The sequence below is a fragment of the Oreochromis aureus genome, linkage group 8, assembly GCF_013358895.1.
Source record: "Oreochromis aureus strain Israel breed Guangdong linkage group 8, ZZ_aureus, whole genome shotgun sequence".
NCBI lineage: Eukaryota > Metazoa > Chordata > Actinopteri > Cichliformes > Cichlidae > Oreochromis > Oreochromis aureus.
Window position 1 is genome coordinate 532,016 of NC_052949.1, and position 24,463 is coordinate 556,478.

Here is a 24,463-nt window from a genome sequence, read left to right on the forward strand (position 1 = left end):
TGCTGATGTTTGACAGGTGTACACACCTGACGGGAACATAAAACACTGCCGGCCTGCGCACCGATCACTGACGACTCACTCAGCGCTGAAGGCGGAGCTGAAGCGTCTCCTCAGATGGCTGAGGGCCGACAGATCCATGCTTGGTGTCGTGTCCGATCAATTCAAAGCCATCAAATCTTTATTAGCAGCCAATATAAACAGCAGATCTGTTAAAGAGCATGCTGGGAGTTCAGCAGGAGCAGTCTGTGCCAGTTACCACGGGGACGCACCATCACAGCTTATTGATTGGATGGTTTCACTGTCTGCCGGTGTGCCTGATTAGAGCGCTTCATCTCAGACAATTAGCCAATCAGATAAAGACTTTAATGACAGCTGGTTTGTTCAGGTGTTCCAGAGTTTATTAAACTGCAGTGAAACTTGAAGATATGAATAAAGACAGAAAACATGAATCAAGAGCATCGTTCATTCATCTTAGCTCAGTTTGCAGAATGACATCAGAGTTTTTAGCAGCTCAGGTGTCTCAGGGACTCTGGGCTGAATGTGGAGTCATGGTCATGTGACCTATAGTTGTCGAGGTAAAAGCCTCATACGAATGGAGTACAACACATAAGAATAAAACATGTACAGTCACGTCAACACAAACACGCAATAACAGGTCATCACCACCAGCCCCGCAGCACAGCTGCACATGCGTCCAAACATGGCCGCCTGAACAGTCACTGATCCGCCAGCTAAAGAGGAAAATGCTGTCAGGTTCAGGTGGCCTCTTCTTCTCATCTTGGTAACATCTGACATCTTTTACCTGACGATTAGGTGTTACGGCTCTGCTGGGTGTGTGCACTGCAGGATCAGAAGTGTTTGAAATTACATGTGGACACGTGTCCTTAAAGACGCAGTGAGGATGCATTCAGGTTTGATCCAGGAGGAATCGGACCGACTGCAGGTGGAAGAAACACAGGTGACAGTAAAGTGTGTAACAGTCAACAACACAAGGTCACAGCCACTCGCACAACTACAGATAACACAGACATCTGGAGAGCTAACACACTCTTATAACTGCTGCCTGTCACGCCCTGTGAGCCTTCAAGGACTGAACACACACACAGTTTGATGTAAAGGAGAGTCGGTCTAAAGCTTGTTAAATGCAGCTGAACCAAGACGGGATTATGATTCATGCACTTCACACACACACACACACACTTGGAGTCCTCGCTGTGCTCGGCTGCGTTCACTGACGCTCTGATTTATCACCTCCCAACCAGTTTAAACTGTAAATGATGTTAGAGGAGAGAGGAGGGGAGGGGAAAACAAAAAATGAACAAGTCTGATGGATTCGGCGTGTCTGAGGGTCGCACATTCGCCGCGATGTGCATGGCTGCAGTTATTACACCTGACAAAGAGCAGCATAAATTATCAGTTCAAACTGAAGTGTGTGGTTTTCCGTCAGCGTGACAATGACGCCTCCGTGTGTTTCCTTCCTCAATACGCCTGTTCACAGAGACGTTCTAATCCAATCGGCCCGTTAACTTTCTGGAGTATTTTCATTCACATTTATTTTTTCCTTTGTTCTCTTTGTGCACGACTTACATGTTTAATCCAGAAATAATCGAAGATGCTCACATGTAATCTGTGAGTAATGCGAGACGAGTGTCCCACGTCTCATCCACGGCAGTCTGAGCGGCTGACAGTGTTGCACGTTTTTGGACTTGAACACTTTAAAAAGTTTAACTAGTAAACAAATATGATGATATAAATGTTGTGAGGTGTCTAATCTAAAGACCTGCTCCCTCCTCAGCGTTAAATGAGCCTACCATCGATTACGGCTTCCAGAGGTTACAGAAGGTCATCCCCCGCCACCCCGGAGACCCGGAGAGACTGCCGAAGGTAGGACGCGCTCAGACACACAATCGTTTTATACAAACACACAGAATAAGTGATTATTGTCGCTGTGTTTTTTCCATCAGTCTGCGTTCTGGTTGGCTGCTCAGAGTCCTGATAATCATCAGCTGCATCCACCGATTCTGCTGTTTAACTTGTGTTTGTGTGTCCACTCAGACCGACTCGCAGCCCCTAACGTACGCGCACACAGTTTTCATCTAACCTGTAGTTTGGACACCAGTATCTGTTCAAAGGTTTCACATTTGTCCTGGTTTGGCTGAATTTGGTTCACATGGGAAATCGAGCATGTCCGCTTGCCACCGCGTTACCACACGTGTGATGCTCCAGAGAAAAGGCTGACGGTAAATTCAGCTGGTCAGTGAATGATCTCTAATGAAGAAGGAACCTTCCCGTTCCCCTTCTGTGGGTTAATTTTCACGTTGATGTTGATGTTGTTTAGTTTCCAGTTCACAGCTTTTCGATCAGACTCTGAAAATTGTCCCACATTTCTAATCTGTGGAGGCCAAAGTCTTTCTTTTTAAGATCACACTTTCACAGCTTTTACCCATTTTAGATTTGGGGACTTTTTTTCCAGATGGAGTCAAACAATCAAAGCAAAGAGACAGAATCAGAGTTTTCCCTTTAGGGTGGACATTTAAAAACTCTGCTGTGCTGCTTCAGGTCAACAGTTCAGTTTGTGTGTGTACGTTTGTGTGTTTCAATAATAACTCATAAAGCAGGTTTGTGATCGTCCTTGTGAGGCTGTCTTGATCCTGGATTAGCTGTCCAGTTTAGAGGAACCAGGATAAGATGTTTATATATGTCAGGCCTAATCCTGATCCTCCAGATCCGGATCAGAAGCGGGATGCTGATGTAAATTATCTGACACTATTCACCCCCTCGTTTAATGAACAACCTTGCAGTAGTTGAAAGAGGATTTCTGCAGTGTGCTTTCAGCCTCCAGCTGCTCTGATGTGAGCTGACATGCTGTTAGCTCCATAATGAAAACCACATCCCACCACATCTTTAATAATTCATCTGTAATGGTTTTATTCAATTACCCACGCTGCCTTGTGCTCAGCGTGCAGCCGAGCGACTGTCGACCACAGAAAAGCTAATAACTGGAAATAATCCCGACTGTTTCGGGGGGCTGACTGCGACAACTGAGCCAGGCTTACGTGTGACAGGTTGTGCAGTCATGACATCACACAGGTAAACATAGTTCCCCTGTGTCACAAACCTGGGCACAGCCATGTTCTGGCAAAGCATACACGGTAACACCAAGGCAGAGCTGATTTCCCTGTGTGTGTTCAAACAGCGGTGCCTTGTGAACGCTTGGTGCTACCTCGACACACAAATTGTCACTTGGTGTTCGCTCTCTCTGCAGTGGAGTATCACTTCCTGTTCCTCCTCAAACACAGTGGTGTTTCTGAGTAGCTTATCTGCTTAGCAATTTAATTAAAAACTGTTAGATACATTCTTTGTTCATAGTATAATCTTCACATGCTTCATCCGAAGCACACTTTCTGTGTACTCACTACCTAACTTATAGCCAAAGTATTCACTCACTGTCTTTACTGTTTCGCTAGCTTAGCTTAGCTCGTAGCCGACTCGTTAGCACCATGGCTACTTCACCTGTCCCTCCTGCACTTTCCTGTTCATTGTGTCAGATGTTTAGCTACTCCTCGGCCTCCTTTAGCAGTAATGATAGCTGTAACAAATGTAGCATATTTGCAGCTCTGGAGGCCAGGATTACTGAATTGGAGACTCGGCTTCGCACACTTCATTCACCCGTAGCTAGCCAGGCCGCTGTAGCTGGTGCAGCCGAAGATAGCGTAGGCCCTGCTAGCTGTTCCCCGGCAGACCCCAAGCAGCAGGGGAAAGAGGGTGGCTGGGTGACGGTGAGGAGGAAGCATAGTCCTAAACAGAAGCCCCAGGTACACCACCAACCTGTTCATGTGTCTAACCGTTTTTCCCCACTCGGCGACACACCCGCCGGGGGTCAAACTCTGGTAATTGGTGATTCTGTTCTCAGAGATGTGAAGCTAGAGACACCGGCAACCATAGTCAATTGTCTTCCAGGGGCCAGAGCAGGCGACATTGAAGGAAATTTAAAACTGCTGGCTAAGGGTAAACGTAAATTCAGTAAAATCATAATTCACGTCGGCAGTAATGACACCCGGTTACGCCAATCGGAGGTCACTAAAATCAATATTGAATCGGTGTGTAACTTTGCCAAAACAATGTGGGACTCTGTAGTTTTCTCTGGTCCCCTCCCCAATCAGACCAGGAGTGACATGTTTAGCCGCATGTTCTCCTTAAATTGCTGGCTGTCTGAGTGGTGTCCCAGAAACGATGTGGGCTTCATAGATAATTGGCAAACCTTCTGGAGGAAACCTGGTCTTGTTAGGAGAGACGGCATCCATCCCACTTTGGATGGAGCAGCTCTCATTTCTAGAAATATGGACAAATTTATTAAATCCCCAAAATATGACTATCCAGAGTTGGGACCAGGAAGCAGAGTTGCAGTCTTACACGCCTCTCTGCAGCTTCTCTCCTCCTGCTACCCCCAAAACCCATCTCCATTGAGACTGTGTCAGCTCCCAAAAGACAAAAAACAAACCAAAAACCAGCAACAAACAACTTAAACATAAAAATCACAAAGAAAGAACAATACAGTATCCACATCTGAACCAAAGAGTAAAACAGTGAAATGTGGATTATTAAATATTAGGTCTCTCTCCTCCAAGTCTCTGTTAGTACATGACTTAATAATTGATCAACAAATCGATTTACTCTGCCTTACAGAAACCTGGTTGCAGCAGGATGATTATGTTAGTTTAAATGAATCAACACCCCGAGTCATTCTAACTACCAGAAATCTCGAAGCACAGGCCGAGGGGCGGTGTGGCAGCAATTTTTCACACCAGCCTATTAATCAACCAGAGACCAAGACAGACTTTTAATTCATTTGAAAGCCTGATGCTTAGCCTCGTCCAACCCAGCTGTAAAACTCAGAAACCAGTCTTACTTGTTATTATCTATCGTCCACCTGGGCCTTACACAGAGTTTCTCTCTGATTTCTCAGACTTTTATCTGATTTAGTGCTCAGCTCAGATAAAATAATAATTGTGGGTGATTTTAACATCCATGTAGATGCTAAAAATGACAGCCTCAACATGGCATTTAATCTGTTATTAGACTCAATTGGCTTCTCTCAAAATGTAAAAGAACCCACCCACCACTTTAATCACACTCTAGATCTTGTTTTAACATATGGCATAGAAACTGAACATTTAACAGTGTTTCCTGAAAACCCTCTGCTGTCTGATCATTTCCTGATAACATTTACATTTACAATAATTGATTACACAGCAGTGGAGAGTAGACTTTATCACAGTAGATGTCTTTCTGAAAGCACTGTAACTAAGTTTAAGAATATAATCCACCCACTGTTATCATCTTCAATGCCCTGTACCAACATAGAGCAGAGCAGCTATCTGAACGCTTACTCCAACAGAGGTCGATTATCTTGTTAATAATTTTACCTCCTCACTACGCATGCGACTCTGGATACTGTAGCTCCTGTGAAAACTAAGGCCTCAAATCCAAAGTCCCTGACTCCGTGGTATAATTCTCAAACACGTAGCCTAAAGCAGATAACTCGTAAGCTGGAGAGGAAATGGCGTGTCACAAATTTAGAGGATCATCATTTAGCCTGGAGAAATAGTTTGCTGCTTTATAAGAAAGCCCTCCGCAAAGCCAGAACATGGGTCTGACCCTCCCAGTCCTCACAGGTACGTGAACAGCTCCAAGGAAGTTTCCTGTTGAGCTTTGAAGCAGTAGGAGGTCAGGCTAAAGATGGCAGGCTGAGAGAAGCTGCTGTCCCATTCAGTCAGTTTCTGAAACCAAAGCTACTTCCTCCGTGTCCTCGTCAAACACGTGAGCTGGTGACAGTCATGGTCATCACATGATGCAGCAGGTGAGAAAGTACAGAGACACTTTCTGAGAGTGACACTTGCTTCTGACCCTTCAGACGGACATTCAAACCCACCAATCAGACGTGTTTGGGTTTGGTGCCATGGCAACACCAAAGACTAAACTTTAAAGTGTTGGTATGTGTGGCAGCCCCCATCAGTCATCCCGGCACGAGACGCCATGAAACACGATGAGGTCAGAAACACACAAACCCAGTGACAGGCATGTGCACAAGCCACACACACAGGAAACACACAGTTTAAAGCAGAGATTACTCTGTTAGTCCGGATTACTGAGGACAGTTCACACCAACGTCAGCGTTAAAGCTGTTTCCATGGTGATCAAGTGACCCTGCATTCATCATCATTAGCTGTCCGTCACACACACACATATATACACTCACTTGTATGTGTGTGTGTGTTTGTAGAATTTAATGTTCTTTACTGTGTGTGTGTAAAGCCCATTGGCAAACAGCGAGGTTGAAACAGTCAAATCAGGTAATCAGCGAGTGCAGCCATGTGGCAAGAAAGGAGATTGGCACACACACACACACACACACACTTTTCAGCCTTTCTCTTATCTGATTTGTAAAAACTAACTCCTCTGTCGTCTTGTTTCTGTTTCTGTCCTGCATAATAAACTCTGAGCTGTTTTCATGTGAAATCTAAATGTCAGTTTTTGGGATATTTTCATCCAGATGTGGGAGAAGAATCCCTGCAGATGTTCAGTTTGTGGGGGTGTGCACTTAGCCCTCGATGTTGGTACTGCAGACTCGATTTCTGGGGTCAGACTGTCTGACAGCCTTCAGTTTTCCTTTTGATGGAGTTGGTTGGAGTAGAGAACTCTAACACATCAACATCTGCTTAATGCTACTTATCTGTGGGTCCAAGTCTCAGTGGCAGCAGGCCAACCGAGATGGCCAGATCTCCTTCTGCCACCAACTGTTCTGGTGGGGACACAGCCAGTGTGTACTGGGTCTGACCCTCCCAGCTGTATGTGGCCAGATGTCAAACCACTGGTGGCTCCACCCTGAGCCTCTGATGAATGAGCTCCTTACTCATCTCTAGGGGTTCCAGCGGAGCTCATTTCTGCTCCTTGTGGTTGTGGTCATAGCTGAGGGTAGATCAATCAGTAAACTAACAGCTACACCTTCACCCTCACCTTCGTCACAATAGACTGACCACCATTATCCTGAGAGCTGATCCTGTCCACCATCCACCAAGAAAGAGTCTGACTCCACCGGGGTATGTTTCAGATGTTGAAATTGTTTAGGATGAATTTGTTTTCAGTACCATTTGTTGGTTAAAGTGTATTGGTGTATTGGTTTTTAGCGTTATTTTTAGGGCTCGAGCACTGAGAGTGCGAAGGCCCTATTGTATCTGCTCCGTTTCTTCTTCTTATTATTTTTCAGGCAAAACAAGGGCCTTTTTGAGGGTTTTAAAATGCTCAAAAACTCTTGAAATTTTGCACACATGCCAGGTCTGGTGAAAAATTTTGTATTTTAATGGTTTTACATATGAGCACTGGGAAATGGCTCTGTAGCGCCACCTATGCCTTGTTAAATGCAGCCCTACGAACACATCGTTTGAGCTACATGTATGAAATCTGGCACACATGTGTATGATGCCAAGACGAACAAAAAAGTCAGTGGGCCCATTGACGCAAACCCAACAGGAAGTCCGCAATTTAGAGGTGAAGGTGACATTTTGGCTCTAATTTTGCCATTTCCATGCCTCCAACTTTTTCGACCTCCTCCTTGGGATTTGGTCGAATAAGCTTCATATTTGGTCAGTGTTGACTACACACCTGGGCCATGTTAAATTGCGGAGCTTTTGAGTTTTCGCGGTACGGTGAGGCCGTGGCGCCATGGCGAATTTTGATGACTCGCCATGAAAATCTTATTGCCTGTCATTCTGTCATACATGGTCCAACCTGGACCAAAGAGCACACATATGATAAGGCTCCACCCCCGCACATATTTGAACTGCCATATTTGAAAATAAGGACAGCGCCACCTAGTGGCAACAGGAAATGTCATGTTTTACACTTTGGTGTACAGTATTGTGATGGGTGACATCTGCAGCCTCAAATTTCTCCAGGAAGGCCTTAAGCAGTTGGTCTTGGGTTACAGTGAAAACTATGACTTTTCGCGAGAGGGTGTGACCCCTGCAGCATGGCGAACATTGATGTCTCGCCATGAAGAAACAAATTAGTATAACTCAATGAAATCCAGTCTGATCAGAACCAGATTTTACAGAAATGATGTCAGACCCACCCTGAACAGATTGATATGCCCATTGTCAGGAATATGGAGAGCGCCACCTAGTGGCAACAGGAAATGTCATGTCTTTCACTTTGTTGTACTGATTTTCATTGGTTCATCGTGGCCACCTCAAAAGCGGTGAATATTAACATCAGTCCCTCATGATGCTTCTGTGCGAAAATTGTGACTTTAAACTGAACAGCGCACCCTGGTGGCAACACAGTTCACCATGAAAGATGAAGTGGATTTTGAGGTGCTTGGAAAGTTTAAGAAGTCTTGAAATTTGGCCCACACCTCCAATGTGATGAGGGCTTTCTCGTTATGTGATCATTTTCATCGAATAGTGCAACATGGCTCCACAGCGCCCCCTACAAAATTTCAAAACATCAGCCCCTGCTCTGTGTTTCATCTATGAGTCTTAAACCTGGTAACCTTATGGACGATATCAAGATGTACAAAAAAGTCTCTTGGAGCAATATCCCAAATCCAACAGGAAGTCAGCCATTTTAAAATTAATGTGTAATTTTGGCAACATTTTCCCCTCTTTTCAGGCACCGTTCTTTGGCGAACTCCTCCAAGGGATTTCATCAGATTTACACAATCTCCAGTGCGTGGAATCTATAGACCTTTGTGATGTTAAATTGCGAAGCTTTTTATGTTCAGGGAAACGGGGTGGTCATGGCGGCATGTGGAGTTTCAATCAATCGCCAAAAAGCAGTAATCTGCTGTCACTCAAAAACACAATGTCCAATCTATCCCAAAGGTCGCAGGTACGATGAGACTCGAGCTCGGAAATGTTTGTTATGCCATTTGTCAGTAATGGTTAGAGCGCCACCTAGTGGGACGACTATAATCATGATCGAATGAGATGAAATGCTAGCTGGTGGTTAAATGCATGAATTCCATCAATGTGACATCAGATCGGACGTGCTGGTTTTAGGTGTTGAGCATGGCTCGACGCACCGGGGGTGTGAGGGCCCTCATAACGCTGCTTGCAGCTTTAATTTTTTATTGTTTTTTGTCGTTAACTCGGTTTCCATGGGTCTTTATTCATTTTTTTGTAATTAAAGTTTTTATTATTTTTGAAAATTTAAACAAACATAACATATCAACACAAAACAACAAAAACCACACTCAGTGAGGGAAAAGAAAAAAAAGAGGGGGGTGAGTAATTATAAATAAACAGTTCCACACACAAGACCCTTAATTCTTGATTCAGACTGTATCTCACATTGTCATCATGCTGTAGACCCATAAAAACAAAAGGTGCCCCTTTGTTCTGTTAGAGTCTCTGTCTTGCTGCTCAATCTTCCCAGCATTTTCCCGCTTGCGACATTTTCAGTCATTTTCTCCTTCCACATTTTCAGGGTTGGAGTCCGAGGCTCTTTCTGGTGACAGAAATAAGACGAACACAGGTCACAAGCTCAGTGTTTAGCACTCTGAAGCCTGCTTTGTCTAACTGTGGCACCTCGCTTTCTGTCCCCCAATAGGCACAAACTCGGTAATTTAAATTTCACGCATCCCTCCATATATTTTTAAATGGGTCTTTATTCAATCTTGGGGTTTTTTGGTACCAGTATTGTTTTATTTTGTTGTATTTATCCACGACACCTTAAAGGCCGGCCGGTGAAAATATTGTCCGACTTAAACCGGTCTGTAGCGCAGAAAAGGTTGGGGACCGCTGCCCTAAGGAGCCAATTAATTCTTGGATATGGATCAGGAGATGGATTCAGATGTTTGGTTAAACTTTCAGAAACCCCGTCTCAGTGGGAAACCTCCCTGAATGAGCCCCACTCAGCTTCAGCTGCTTCTTAGGGTTGTGACCAACATCACTGTGCGCTGCTAACATCACTGGTTTGTCGCTGAAATATGCTGCTGTTATTATTTAGTGTCTGCAGAGGTCGGGGCTCTCTGCACTTTCAGGCTGAAAAATCTTTTTGTGACTTTCCTATTTTGTGTTAAACGTGGAGCTCGTGGAGTTTCTGTAAAAGCCTTCTGTGTGGAAGTCCAGTGTGTGAGAGCGCTTTGAACCAATGGAACTCAAAGAGTTTTGCTTTTCTCTGTTTTCCTACTCATCAGTTTTTGGGGTTAGTTTGTGTTGTGGCTGCAGTAATCACAGAGACACGTGTTTGTTTTTAGGGAACAGATCCACGGCTCAGTTTGCAGAAGCCGTGAATCCGGTTTGTAGACTTAAGGGATCCAACTGCAAAATACTGAGTGAACCCTGCAAATGATGGCAGAAGTCAAAGTGAAGCCTTGAGTGATTGATGGTTTACATGAATCCTGTGACACTGAAGCTTCTGAGAAATCTCTGACATCATCAACTGTGTGTGGCATGATGTGGATCCACAGCCCGGAAAAATCTGCGGTTGCTCATCCATTGCATTTCACTTTCAGGAAATGACCAGCTGATTGCCAGAGTTTCTTCTGTGTGACCACATGGCACAAGTCAGCTGGGGGTCCATCTCAATCTAATCTATACACACAGGTCAATCACCAACACTGTCGATGCATGTCAGTCTGCTCGTTCGTAGCCGTGACTCGCTGATTAGTTTCTGTGATGAGTCTGGGAGCAGCGTGTAAGTCGAGTTTAATCGACGTGTCAGAGCTTCAGTGGGTTTGAAGCTTCTTCGAAGCTCGGTCAGCTTTACTGCCAAAGCAGCTGATGAACGGCAAAAAGCCACACCGTTATTTTCTTTCTTATACAGCAGCAAGCTCAGTGTCAGGTTTTACAGTTTTTACATTCATTCATGAATTCATCTCGGTGAAAAGAAAACTCGCAGCGTCACAGGTTCTTCACCTGAAAGGAGGCCCGGCCGGTCACACAGGTGTCGCTCTGGCTTTTCTCATCAGTCATGCAGACAAAAGAAAGTTTGGAGCTTTGACAGTTTTCATTCTTTGTCTGCATGAACAGTGAGCTCCACCTGCTGTTTACTTCATTTACTCAGAGGTACATACAGAGGTCTTTGTAAAATAATAACTCCTGTGTTTTATTCAGAAAAAACTATTAGGTGGGTGTTTTCAGGGTTAATTTATAATGACGGCCTCCACTCTTTAGCCTGTGTGGATGGAGGCTGTCGTGATCACAGGGAGGATTTGATTTGATCCTTTGTGATCTTATTTATTCAGACTTTTTCATCTCAGTGTAATTATTCATCATGTTTCAGATATTAAAGTTCATTTCCTGCTGCTGGAGCTTAAAGACAGGATCAGTTCGTTCGTGTGTGTGTGTGTGTGTGTGTGTGTGTGTGTGTGTAGTTAAAAGAATAATTGGTTTCCTCCTCTGTGATGACATCCCACCCTCCAGCTCTAACCTTGTTCATGTGTGTGCAGAGAGGTGCTCGTCATGTGACGGCATAACAGCGAAACACTTGTAATAATGAGGCTTTCATTTGTCTCTATAAACACAGTATGTGTGTGTGTGTGTGTGTGTGTGTGTGTGTGTGTGTGTGTGTGTGTGTGAGTGTGTCGACACACTGGAACGTCGCTCTGCATAAATGAGCAGATTAAAGACGATCGGAGGCTGAAAGCTCCTTCACAGAAATGACTTCCCCTCTCAGTGTGTGTGTAACACACACACACACAGAGCTGGGCTGGCAGTAACCTGACAGTCACAGTGTGTAAAACTGGCCGTAAATCACAGTTCATAACATTTATTTGTGATCCAAGAAATGATATTTGTAACGGTGAAAGGACAGAAGAGAGGAAGGGAGGAAGGGAGCAAGACAGGAAGGATGAGGGGGAAAAAACAAGAAAAAAGGAGAAAAATGCACTGATGAAAAGAAAAATGGAGAAGAAATGAGAACAAAGGAGGATCAGAGGAAAGAGAAGAAGAGAAAAGAGAATGCATGCGGGGTAAAGAGAAGAAGAAGGAGTGATTGATGGGCAACAATTAGAAGGAGGGATAGAATGAACATAGGATGGAGAAAAGCATGTAGAGTGGACAGATGGAGGGATGGAGGAGAGCAGAGGAGGAAGAGGCGAGGAAGAGGATGAAGGGGGCGGGGTTAATTGAAAAGCCTCCTGAAGAAGTTTGTAATGAAAAGCAGCAGATTAACTGAGAGTGTGTTTAATTAAGATAAAGAGTAAATGAAGCATTGTTCTGTCACTGCCTGATTACACACACACACACACACACACACACACACACACACACACACACACACACACAAAGTGGGAGCTGTTTATTGGGCTGCATTTTAACACTAAAACTGCTCATTGAAGTGAAATGCTTCAGTTTTTAAGAGGTGTGTGTGTGTGTGTGTGTGTGTGTGTGTGTGCTCTGTGAGGTGTAACTGAGCTCTGATTAACATAGAATTAAAGCTTCCAGTTCAGGTACAAACACACAGAAACAGAGGGACCCCTGCTGATGTTTACAAGCAGTGATTGTTACTGATCTCTGCACTGCACATATTCTCTATGCAGATGACACGCAGCTCTATCTGTCCATGAAGCCAGGTAACACACACCAATTAGTTAAACTGCAGGAATGTCTTAAAGACATAAAGACCTGGATGGCTGCTAACTTTCTGCTTCTTAATTCAGATCAAACTGAGGTTATTGTACTCGGCCCTGAAAATCTTAGAAATATGGTATCTAACCAGATTCTTACTCTGGATGGCATTACCTTGGCCTCCAGTAACACTGTGAGGATTTTCACTGGTTTCTTCCTGTTAAAAGGGAGTTTTGCCTTTACTGTCACCAGGTTCTTGCTCATAGGTCATCTGATTATTGGGGTTTTGCTGTGTTGTTGTAGGGCTTTACCTTACAGTATGTTTGGTGCTATATGAATAACATAATATTAAACAGAATTCGTTAGAGCTGTTGAAAATGTTCCTGCAGCCTGAAAGCACCGGTTCACACTTGTTCACACCTGTTCACACGTGACACTGGCAACACGAGTTCAGACTTCATCGGCTTTTGTTACTGACCTCATGTCCTCCTCTTCTTCTTCTGTTGTATCACACTACCAACCCTCCTCCTTCGTCTCTTTCAGGAGGTGCTGTTGAAGAGAGCAGCAGACCTGGTGGAGGCGCTCTACGGGATGCCTCATAATAACCAGGTAAGCTGCTCACCTGTCTACACACATCAGCTGACATCAGTGTGTTTACCTGTGCAGGTGACCCTGAGTACCAGATTCATGTTGATATATTGAGTCTAAAGGCTGACCAGAGACGAGGTGTGCACACAAGCTGTGGCTGCAAGTGCAACATACACGACGTCGTGTGGCGTCGGCTCGGGTCCACACACCGAGGATGGCGCTTCAGGAGTTTAAATCCATTTGAATCTTTGTGTCTTTGAGGAGGAACACGAGTAGAAAATAAAGAATGAGGCAACACAAACAGGAAGTGTTCACTGTTAAGTTAAACTCTGTGAACAAACTTAGTGAAACGATCCGAAGCTGTGAGCGTGTGTCTGGGCTTCACAAAACTTTATTAACCCAGGAAATGGTCACAGTAAACACAGTGCTTCAGATTTATTAGACATGAAAAAAAATGTAATCTGTCAAAACGTGTTTCAAACTAAGAATGATGTCATTGTTTATTCATCAAACAACAAAATTAATTCATGTTTTTATACCCAAATAAGAGCCGGCACAGAATTGAATTCAACCACTCAAATGGATGAAGACAGAATTAAAGACAAACTGAACGCTGAGAGCGAAACACAGCTGAGGCTGAAGTACCTCCACCTGTCCAGCAGAGGGCTACTGATCCACGTTATCACGTCTGGTTTCAAAAACTGAGATCTGTGATGTCTGTGATGTCATCATTTACTTACAGTCATTGTGTCTAAACCACCGCCTTTTGCTCTGACACGTCACCAATGTTTTCGCTTCAGTGATTTGAGCAGCTTCAGCTTCATGAACATGAGTGGAAACAAACTGTCTACGATAAGAGCTGTACGAGTCTGACTGAGAGAATATTTATGAACATTTTAACACAGTTTTACTGGATTGGCCAATCACAGTAAAGACAGTCAGCGTAATCAGAACCAATAATCATGTTTTACAGATTATTGATGACATCATCATCAGATTGTCTCACAGTTCAAACCGGAGCTTCTTTAACTTCACATTAAACTCATTAAACAGGACAAACTTCCTCCTCACCACCTCCTTCAGGTTTATGAGTCACAGCCTCCTGAAACACTGAAACACTGGCAGAGGAGGAGAAGGAGGAGGGGAGCTCTTTATATCCCCCATCCTCCCCAACAGAGTCTCTCCGACACACTTCTCAACCCACAAGTTAATCACACACACACACACACACACACACACACACACACACACACACACACACACACACACGCACACACACACACACACACAGGTCTATTGAAATGAAAGCGTAACCTTGAACAGAGAGCAGAGCCTGTAAACAAATGTAAATCCAAATGTAGTGATAATAATAATAACTGTGTGTGTCTGCAAGTTAGTGTGTGTATTTCTATATGAGTGTGTGGACACTGTAAAGTTTATCTATATGTATATGTGTGTGTGTGTGTGTGTGTATCATGTATGTGTAAACTGAACATGGGTGTTTTTAGAGTCTTGAGCTGTTTAAGTATAACGAGCCGCTCTCAGGATGTATAGCGCATGTCAGACAGACATCAGAGTGCCCCCTGCAGGCTGGTCAGTGAAGTAACGTGGATCGTTACCCTCAATTACACTGGAAAAAAAAGACAAAGAAGAGAAAGATGGTGGCAGTAACAATATAATGACCTCAGTGTGATGGGATAAAATCAAAAATAAACTGACTGAAATCAGAAATAACAGAAATACAAAAAAGTGCCTGAGACTGAAAACTGCCTGCTGGGGTTAGAAAACATGAACTCTGCTGTTTTTCCACTATATTTCACTACCAGAAGGCAACACTGCAGACATTGAGGGCAGCTGCAAGTACCTTGGGATCCAACAGGAAAATGGGAACCATGAAGAGGCCGCTAGGAAAGCTGCAACCACTAAGTACCTGCAGAGGGTCAGGCAAGTGCTGAGGGGTTAGCTGAACAGGAAGAACAAGATCTGGGCTATCAACACCTACTCCCTGCCCGTGATCAAGTACCCTACTGAGATAGTAAGCTGGCCAAAAGAGGAGATAGAAGCCACTGACATCAAGACCAGGAAGCTCCTTACCATGCATGGAGGGTTTCACCCCAAGTCCAGCACCCTGAAGCTGTACGCTAAGCAGAAGGAAGCAGGCCGGGGACTGGTGAGTGTCAGCACCACAGCCCAGGATGAGACAACAAACATCCACGAATACATCAAGAAGATGGCCCCAACCGACTGCGTGCTCAGCGAATACCTCAGGCAGCAGAAACCCAAGAAAGAGGAGGAAGAGGAGGAACCATCATGGAAGGACAGGCCCCTGCACGGTATGTACCACCGGCAGATAGAGGAGGTGGCTGATATACAGAAATCCTACCAGTGGCTGGACAAAGCTGGACTGAAAGACAGCACAGAGGCACTAATCATGGCAGCACAAGAACAAGCTCTGAGTACAAGATCCATAGAGGCTGGGGTCTATCACACCAGGCAAGACCCCAGGTGCAGGCTGTGTAAAGATGCCCCTGAAACAATCCAACACATAACAGCAGGGTGTAAGATGCTAGCAGGCAAGGCATACATGGAACGCCATAACCAAGTGGCCGGCATAGTATATAGGAAGATCTGTGCTGGATATGGCCTGGAAGTCCCGAGGGCAAAATGGGAGACACCCTCAAGGGTGGTGGAGAATGACCGAGCTAAGATCCTGTGGGACTTCCAGATACAGACGGACAAAATGGTGGTGGCTAACCAACCGGACATAGTGGTGGTAGACAAACAGAAGAAGACGGCTGTAGTGATCGATGTAGCGGTTCCGAATGACAGCAATATCAGGAAGAAGGAACACGAGAAGCTGGAGAAATACCAAGGGCTCAGAGAAGAGCTCGAGAAGATGTGGAGGGTGAAGGTAACAGTGGTCCCAGTGGTAATCGGAGTGACTCCCCAACTAGGCGAGTGGCTCCAGCAGATCCCGGGAACAACATTGGAGATCTCTGTCCAGAAGAGCGCAGTCCTGGGAACAGCTAAGATACTGCGCAGGACCCTCAAGCTCCCAGGCCTCTGGTAGAGGACTTCAAAGATAGACCACCCATGGGGGGGGGGGCTATTACATTATATCACAGGAATGTATTACAGGTATTTATCATTATCATCTGAAGCAAAGTGACCACAACTCTCAGTTAATAAGTCTTGTCTTCGGTGTTAATGCATATAGAGGTTTCATTTTAGGATGCTAGCTTCTCCACATACCCAGTAGAGATGGTATGTGATTATGTTCCCTCCTGAGTCTCTGCAGCTGCATGAATCCAGATGTTTAAATGCTCCTGTGTCTGTCCGCTCTGCAGGAGATCATCTTGAAGAGAGCAGCAGACATCGCTGAAGCGCTCTACAGCGTTCCCAGGAACCACAACCAGATCCCATCGCTAGGCAACACCGCCTCCCATGGCATGATGGGAGTCAACTCTTTTAGTGGGCAGCTCGCCGTCAACGTCTCTGAGACAACGCAAGGTACGAGCGGCCCGATAAATCCTGCAGGTGATGGGGGCAGAAGTGACATTAAAGGGGCGGCTGTGGTAACCCTGGTCACATGACACATTTTACGAATACTCTACAGAGTTTACTACTAACTACTACTAACCTACACTCACAGACTAGGAGTCCTGCAGGGAATCATGACATATCTGCAAACCTCACTGAGACCCTGCAGGTTTTGCATCAATCACAGGTCTCGTCCTCCTGCGGGGAGGAAGTGAAACCATGACATCACTGTCAGTGACTCTAAAAACTGAGAACTCTGAAAACATGAAGATGCTGTCCTGCTCCCAAAGTGCCAATCAACAGTAAGAATAGGAAATATTTCTCCCAACCACGTTGCTGAGAAGCTATCGCGATGAAGCTGCGTCCAAGAGCACTTCACATCCCAGTTGGTACTGAAAAAAACTCTACTAGAGATGAATACAGGGATGAATAGAATCTCTCAGACAGGAACTTCAGATCCAAGATGGCTGCACAAACCTGCTTCTAGCAGGACTCTGGTGCACCGAGCGTTAGATTTGTGACTAGCTCAGAGCTGAACGTCACTTTAATGGACACGCGTGTCTTTGTCCTGTCTCCCTCCACTTAGACCAAATAGCTGCCTCTCCCCACCCCAGCTCATGCTGGAGGTTTCTTCCTGTTAAAAGGAAGCTTTTCCTTCCCACTCTCACCAAGTGCTTTTTCAAAGGGGGTCCTCTGATTGTTGGGTTTTCTCTGTATTGATGTAGGGTCTCTACCTTACAATATGAAGGACCTTATTTGGTGCTACATAAATAAAACTAAATTGAACTGACTGGAATAGAGGGATGAACAAAGAGTTAAACCATGAGAAGAACTGGAGTCTTCTGGATTATTCAGTAGTTCTGATTCAGCTCTATTGTGCCCCTTTTCTGTGTTATAGGAACCACAACAGGTTTGACAGGTAGTTCAGGTTTTCTGTGAGATCCCAGCAGGAAGAATCTTTGACTGCAAATCCACGAATCCTCGTGAATTTCTTTTGTAGCCCCTCCCACTGTCGTCAGCTTTGGGACCACAAATTTCCAGACTCAGATTCACCAGCACTCTGTCACCAGATGTATTAAAAACATCAAGCGGCCTTTCTCTTATTTTAACTGCTCCACTTCCTGTTTGTCTTTACTACGCTCTGTCCGCTGAACTCTAGTCCATACTCTGGGATCTGACTGGCTACTACTACTACTCAAAGTTCAGCGAGGATTGTTGATGGTTGCATTGCTAGGATGCTGTCGTGATATGAAAGACCAATCTTATATGAATGATTTTCAGAATTCCACTCTTCCGTGTCCCTAAAAGACCCACAGTCCTGAGCATGTGTATGTGGGTGGTGTGGTGGCTTAGCACTGTCTCAAAGCAAGAAGGTCCTGGGGTTGAATGCTTGTATGTCTCTCTGTGTTCGCCCTGTGATGGAAGGTTAACGTCTCCAGGGTGTACCCTGCCTCTTGCCCAGTTAAAGCAGGTGTAGGCTCCACCCCCCTCCAGCAGGTCCAAAAGATCTCCAGCAGAACTGGGTCAGGCCACCATCTGTTTCCTCTGGCTGTGAAACCAGGATTTTGCATGATCAGTTCTAAAGTGTTTGGAAGGAGTTCAAATACTTGCTGAGAGGAACCTCCATGTACCGAAAACTCCACCTTTGGGGAAAAGTTACATGCAGCCTCATCTAGCTAAAAACTAGCTTACTGCAGGTAGTAATGTTATAGTACTGCACATAGTAATACTGCAGTATTACTAAAACACTGCACTCTCTTCCAGTCGGCTACAGTCGAAACACCAGCAGTGTGTCACCACGAGGATATGTACCAAGCTCCACCCCCCAACAGAGTAACTATGGCAACACAGTCAGCAACAGCATGAATGGCTACGGAAACACAGGCATGCCAAACCTTGGGGTGGCAACATCACCCGGTTTCCTCAACGGGTCATCGGCCAATTCACCCTACGGCAGTAAGTATCAAGGTAAATGTACTACAGTACTACATCTACTACTACTAATACTCCTAGCAGTGCTACTACAACCACTACAAGCAATACTACTCATACTAATTACACTAATCCCTGTAGCGCTGGTCCTCTGTCTTTGAACTTTGTAGTAATCAGGCCCCATCTTATCTTAATGACCTTGATTGATTGTTGGGTTTTTCTCTGTATGTATTATTGTAGGGTCTTCCTCACAATATAAAGCGCCTTGAGGCGACTGTGTTTATGAGTTGGCACTGTTTAAATAAAACTGAATAGAATTGACTGGATAGTACATCATTCATGCAAGAAAACAGAGCTAACCATGCTAACGGAGTGTTGTTTACTGTCCCATCACAGTTACTGGTTAAACTGGTTTCTGACCTGCTCTGTTCCAGTTGTTCCCTCCAGTCCCACCATGGCCGTCTCTAACTGTAACTCCTCGCATGGAGTTTTTTCCTTCTCGGCTGCCGTCAAACAGAAGAGTGCCTTCGCTCCCGTTGTTCGGCCGCCAGCTTCACCTCCTCCTCCACCCAACTGCTCCGCCAACAATGCCAATGGGCTGCAAGGTGAGACGGCACCTCGTTGAGTCTACAAATTAAAACTCCTTCTTTCCAAAGTCAGTAGAAGTGTTAGGGACAGAAAGAATACTTCCTGGGACTGAAGATATACTTTGATTGTAGTATGATAGAACCTGTGAATAACAAAGCTTATGATAAAAAGAAATAGTACATTAATATTTTTATATTTTGTTTTAAAATTCCTTCATGTCTTTAAATATATAAATGTGGTGTAATTAAAGAGAGTGAGCCTCAAGTGTAACGTGAAGCTGAACAGATGTTTGATTCAGTTTCATCTGCTCTTCCACGTCTACAGACGAGTGAATGGAGTGAACACACACACACACACACACACACACACACACACACACACACACACACACACACACACACACTGGGTCGAGGTGGGTAACCTGAGTCCTGTTAGTATTGGATGAAGAGTGACAGGACAATGCATGTTTTATTCACTACAACCCACAGATACATCCTCTAAACACACATGCCCACACGCATTAAACACACACACACACAGGAAGCACACACACTCTGGCAGCCAGTGTGTGTGATGTCAGTGTTTCTGACAGAGAGGTTTGTCGAGTGTTAAATATTCATGTTGCTCTCCGCCTTCGCCGAGGCAGAAAGGCCACAGTGTGTGTGTGTGTCTGTGTGTGTGTCTGTGTGTGTCTGTGTGTGTCTGTGTGTGTGTGTGTGTGTGTGTGTGTGTGTGTGTGTGTGTGTGTGTGTGTGTGTGTGTGTGTGTGTGTGTGTGTGTGTGTGTGTGTGTGTGTGTGTGTGTGTGTGTGTGTGTGTGTGTGTGTGTGTGTGTGTGTGTGTCTGTGTGTGTGTGTGTGTGTGTGTGTGTGTGTGTGTGTGTGTGTGTGTGTGTGTGTGTGTGTGTGTGTGTGTGTGTGTGTGTGTGTGTGTGTGTGTGTCTGTGTGTGTGTCTGTGTGTGTGTGTGTGTGTGTGTGTGTGTGTGTGTGTGTGTGTGTGTGTGTGTGTGTGTGTGTGTGTGTGTGTGTGTGTGTGTGTGTGTGTGTGTGTGTGTGTGTGTGTGTGTGTGTGTGTGTGTGTGTGTGTGTGTGTGTGTGTGTGTGTGTGTGTGTGTGTGTGTGTGTGTGTGTGTGTGTGTGTGTGTGTGTGTGTGTGTGTGTGTGTGTGTGTGTGTGTGTGTGTGTGTGTGTGTGTGTGTGTGTGTGTGTGTGTGTGTGTGTGTGTGTGTGTGTGTGTGTGTGTGTGTGTGTGTGTGTGTGTGTGTGTGTGTGTGTGTGTGTGTGTGTGTGTGTGTGTGTGTGTGTGTGTGTGTGTGTGTGTGTGTGTGTGTGTGTGTCTGTGTGTGTCTGTGTGTGTGTGTGTGTGTGTGTGTGTCTGTGTGTGTCTGTGTGTGTGTGTCTGTGTGTGTCTGTGTGTGTGTGTGTGGACCCATTTGCAGGGCGATGAGTAAATACAGTTTGAATGTTGTTAATAGTTGCAGCAGCCAGAAACTGAGCATAAAATCAGTGATTCACCTTCAAACGAGCACCTGAGAAATGACTTCATCCTGACATCATTTCAACATGGTTTCTAATTATTATTATTATTATTGTTATTATTATTGTTGTTGTTATAAAATAGTTTCATTCTGAAATCACTACATATGTTTTTTTTTCTGTGAACGTGTGCTTCATTTATCGCAGAACATTTCAGTGTTTGTGACCTGAGGAGTGAAGCGTCAGTCTACAGACGTGTGCGTGCGTGTGTAATGAGCTGGTAAATTAAACTGCGGGCTGCTACATGCATTTTGTCGTTAGCAGGAAGCTAATGAGCAATGACGTGTCAGCATTTTCAGCTCAGATGTTTTTTAAAAAGTCATCAGACTTTTTTAAGGTTTGATTCGAGTCACAACAGGAACAGGTGGGTGGAGTCAGTCCACCTGACTCTTCATCAACAAACCATCCGTTTTGTTAACGGCTTATCCAACTTTAGGCTAGTTTGAATAAGACAAAGGAGGGCAGTGCACAGAATGGAAGAAGGAAAGCTCACCTGAAATCAGAGGAAGGAGGCATTTCCTGATTATTTAAACTTTGTGGATCAAATCCAACGGTCCTGATACATTCCAGTGTGGAGGAAGGAAAACTGTACAATAAATAAACAGTTCATCATCAGGGAAGCATCATGTGACCTTTTCCTTTCACACACTTGTGAGGTTACTGAGGTCTGTGAAGGTTTAGTGCTCAGGATGGACAGTGAGCCTTCTTCTTCTTCTCCTACAACAAAGAGAGCAGATTTAGAGCTGAGCTCGCCGTGAATCGGGATTTACGTGGGAGGATTTGTAGCCATGAATCACTCTGGATTTCACGGGACTTTGTCCCCCGGGGGCATTTCCACCATCCTAGAGTCAGCTCACATCCTTCTCAATCCTGTTGCGTGTCCCCATCAATAACAGGAAAAAGATCTGACTCAAAAACCAGGACGGCAGCATCAAAACCATTTTACCTGTCCAGGTGAGGTTTAATGTGTGCCTACACACCTGACTGACACAGCCAAGGCTTACGTTTCATTTTACTCTAAAGCGCTCCTCATCTGAACGATGCAGCCCATCATCCTTCTGCTTTTACTGACACACGCTTGCTCACTGAAGGCTTCCTGCGTGTGTGTGTGTGTGTGTGTGTGTGTGTGTGTGTGTGTGTGTGTGTGTGTGTGTGTGTGTGTGTGTGTGTCACTGTTTGTCTTCTTTTACCATGTGTCCTTTTATGAATACACATCACTGCCCTTCGTGCCCCCTCCTCTTCCTCTGTCCTTGCTTCTGCCGTCCTCTCCTGTCTTCTTAAAATGTTTCACAGCTGAAGTGTAAAACGCAGCTTTGCTACATCCTGTAGTGTCACTGTAACGACTGTCGCTGCTGAAACTTGCGCTGGAGCATGTCGGAGGCTCTAAATAGAGCGCGACGAATAATTCAAACTCATGTGAGACAGAAAAGGTTCCTCTGGAAACACGTGGAGTGTTAAACCTGCTCAGTTTGAATGTGGAACTTGTTTTCGTACAGTGAGCAGATGCTGGTGGAGAGGATCATAGCTCAGAGTGTCAAACTCTTCCTTTACAGCACTTTTACTCTACATGGCTCATCCAACTGAACATTCACAATTCGATGAACCGAGAGCAACTGTGGGTTCAGTATCTTGCCCAAAGTCACTTTGGCACACAGACTGAAGCAGCCAGGAATCTAACCACCAACCTTCTGATTACTAGCCAACCTGCTCTACCCGCTGAGCTAGAGCCACCCCAGGCACACAGTTCAACGAGATAGCAGCATAAAAGCAAACACACATAAGATTTCATTGTGCATGTCTCACGACTTCCTGAAAAGATTTAAAGATCAATAAAAACCTCCAAAACGCCGCCGCTGCTTCCTCTGACTGACTGCAGGGCGCTCATTTCAGACGTGCTGAGGCCAAGTGGAGACTGTCCTGTAGTCTGACCAATCAGAAACAGAGATTCTGTTGGGACATCGTGGATGCTATGACCTAAACATGAGAGGAACCATCTGATTGGTTATCAGCTTAAAGTCACAGCAGCATCCTGATGGTTTGGGGGAGGAGGGACCACAACTGCAGGGTTAGGACAAACATCTGCAGACAATGAACAAACCTGTACTCCATTACTGAGCTGAGTACAGACCAGACCATCACTCACTGAAACATCTGGATTAAAAACATGGTGTAAGCAAAGCTTTATTCAAACATGAGCAAAGTACTGATATTTTAAAAAAAAAATCTAATTAATTCTGTTTTGTCGTGGAAGTTGTTTAAATAAAATGCAAACACTCGGTGAGTGGGTTTAATCACATGCCGCAGAGAGCGCTCTGGTCAAACGCCAAAGTGGCCTCTGAAGATGGGCGCTCACGTCTTATATATGACTTGGCCAAACTCAAAGGAAATTCCACAGCTCATCACATAGCCCTATACCTCCCAGCTCAGCTCATCCTTGAACCTTCCCCCAAGGAGAATTACAACCAGCTGTCACCTCTCTTACACGCAGCGCCTGGATGTCTCTGACCACATACAAGAATAGAATACAATAGAGTAGAATACAATAGAATAGAATACAATAGAGTAGAATACAATAGAATAGCCCTTATTGTCATTGTTACAAAAACAATGAAAGGCAGTTTGGCATCTCTCCATGTGTGTGAAGTACACAATAGCATAAGTATTTACACAATAACACAGACAGTGTTGGCCCCATACAATGGCCCCACTGTGAAGCTGTGATAAACACAAGGCCCACTTGTGATACTATCCTACATGCATATAACTACGTGATAAAGTGATACTACTATTACTAAAGTCATATTGTCAAAACATGTGATCAATATATAGAATAAAGACATTTCCATTACAGTTTCAACACCTGATGTTTGCTCTGCAGGTGTTAATCACACCTGGCTGTCACTCAGGAACACACATCATTTCTTTTGTATGTTTATAATTAATGAATTCAAACCTCGTCTCTCTGCAGCCATGTCCGGCCTCGTCGTTCCTCCCATGTAGAAAACCTTCCTCCTCGTTCCTCACCTGTCTCCTCCCCCTCAGCCACGAGCACTAATCACCTCAGAGGAGGAGGGACCTGTGGCCTAAGGAGGCGGGGTCTCTGGCAGCAGCCGGTCGTCTGTGACTGGGCCGAGCCTCTGGTCTCAAAGAAGAACCTGAGAAGGACTTTTTGTAGAGCAGCTTTCTGCAGGTGCTTTCAGCTGTCTGTAATTATTCTGATGTTATACTCTATGTTTGGGGGCGGGGTCATTCGATATAAAAACTGTGATGTCACATCCGAGACTTGACTTCACTTAGACTGCTTGTGATGTAATCTTAGTTGAAGAAATGGGAATCTAAAGATGAGTGAGATTAAAGGCTTCAAATTACAGGAAACAGTTCCATCCATCCATCAATCCATCTTCTTCCGCTGTATTCGGGGCTGGGTCACGGGGGCAGCAGCCTAAGCAGAGAAGCCCAGACCTCCCTCTCCCCAGCCACCTTCTCTAGCTTGTCTGGGGGAACACCAAGGCGTTCCCAGGCCAGGCGAGAGATATAATCTCTCCAGCGTGTCCTGGGTCTGCCCCGGGGCCTCCTGCTGAGACATGCCTGGAACACCTCACCCAGGAGGCGTCCTTGTCAGATACCCGAACCACCTCAGCTGGCTCCGTTCAATGTGGAGGAGCAGAGGCTCTACTCTGAGCCCCTCGCGGATGGCTGAACTTCTCA

At 45.1% G+C, this 24,463-nt stretch overlaps 1 protein-coding gene across 6 annotated transcripts in view; it reads left to right on the top strand.

The window, feature by feature from the left end:
* The window catches only part of ebf3a (EBF transcription factor 3a), a 64,785-nt gene extending 40,628 nt beyond the window's left edge, over positions 1–24,157 (top strand). For 2 of the 6 annotated variants that reach the window (XM_031747265.2, XM_031747266.2), the window contains exons 11-16: positions 1,796–1,884; positions 13,116–13,181; positions 16,508–16,697; positions 18,465–18,656; positions 19,121–19,237; positions 23,724–24,157. In XM_031747265.2, coding sequence (XP_031603125.1) covers positions 1,796–1,884; positions 13,116–13,181; positions 16,508–16,697; positions 18,465–18,656; positions 19,121–19,237; positions 23,724–23,755 — 686 coding nt within the window. In that variant the 3' untranslated portion in view covers positions 23,756–24,157. Of the gene's footprint in view, positions 1–1,795; positions 1,885–13,115; positions 13,182–16,507; positions 16,698–18,464; positions 18,657–19,066; positions 19,238–23,723 lie in introns of all 6 variants that reach the window. The other 4 variants (XM_031747263.2, XM_031747264.2, XM_031747259.2 and 1 more) reach the window with 3 other exon arrangements.
* Positions 24,158–24,463: the final 306 nt, after the last annotated feature.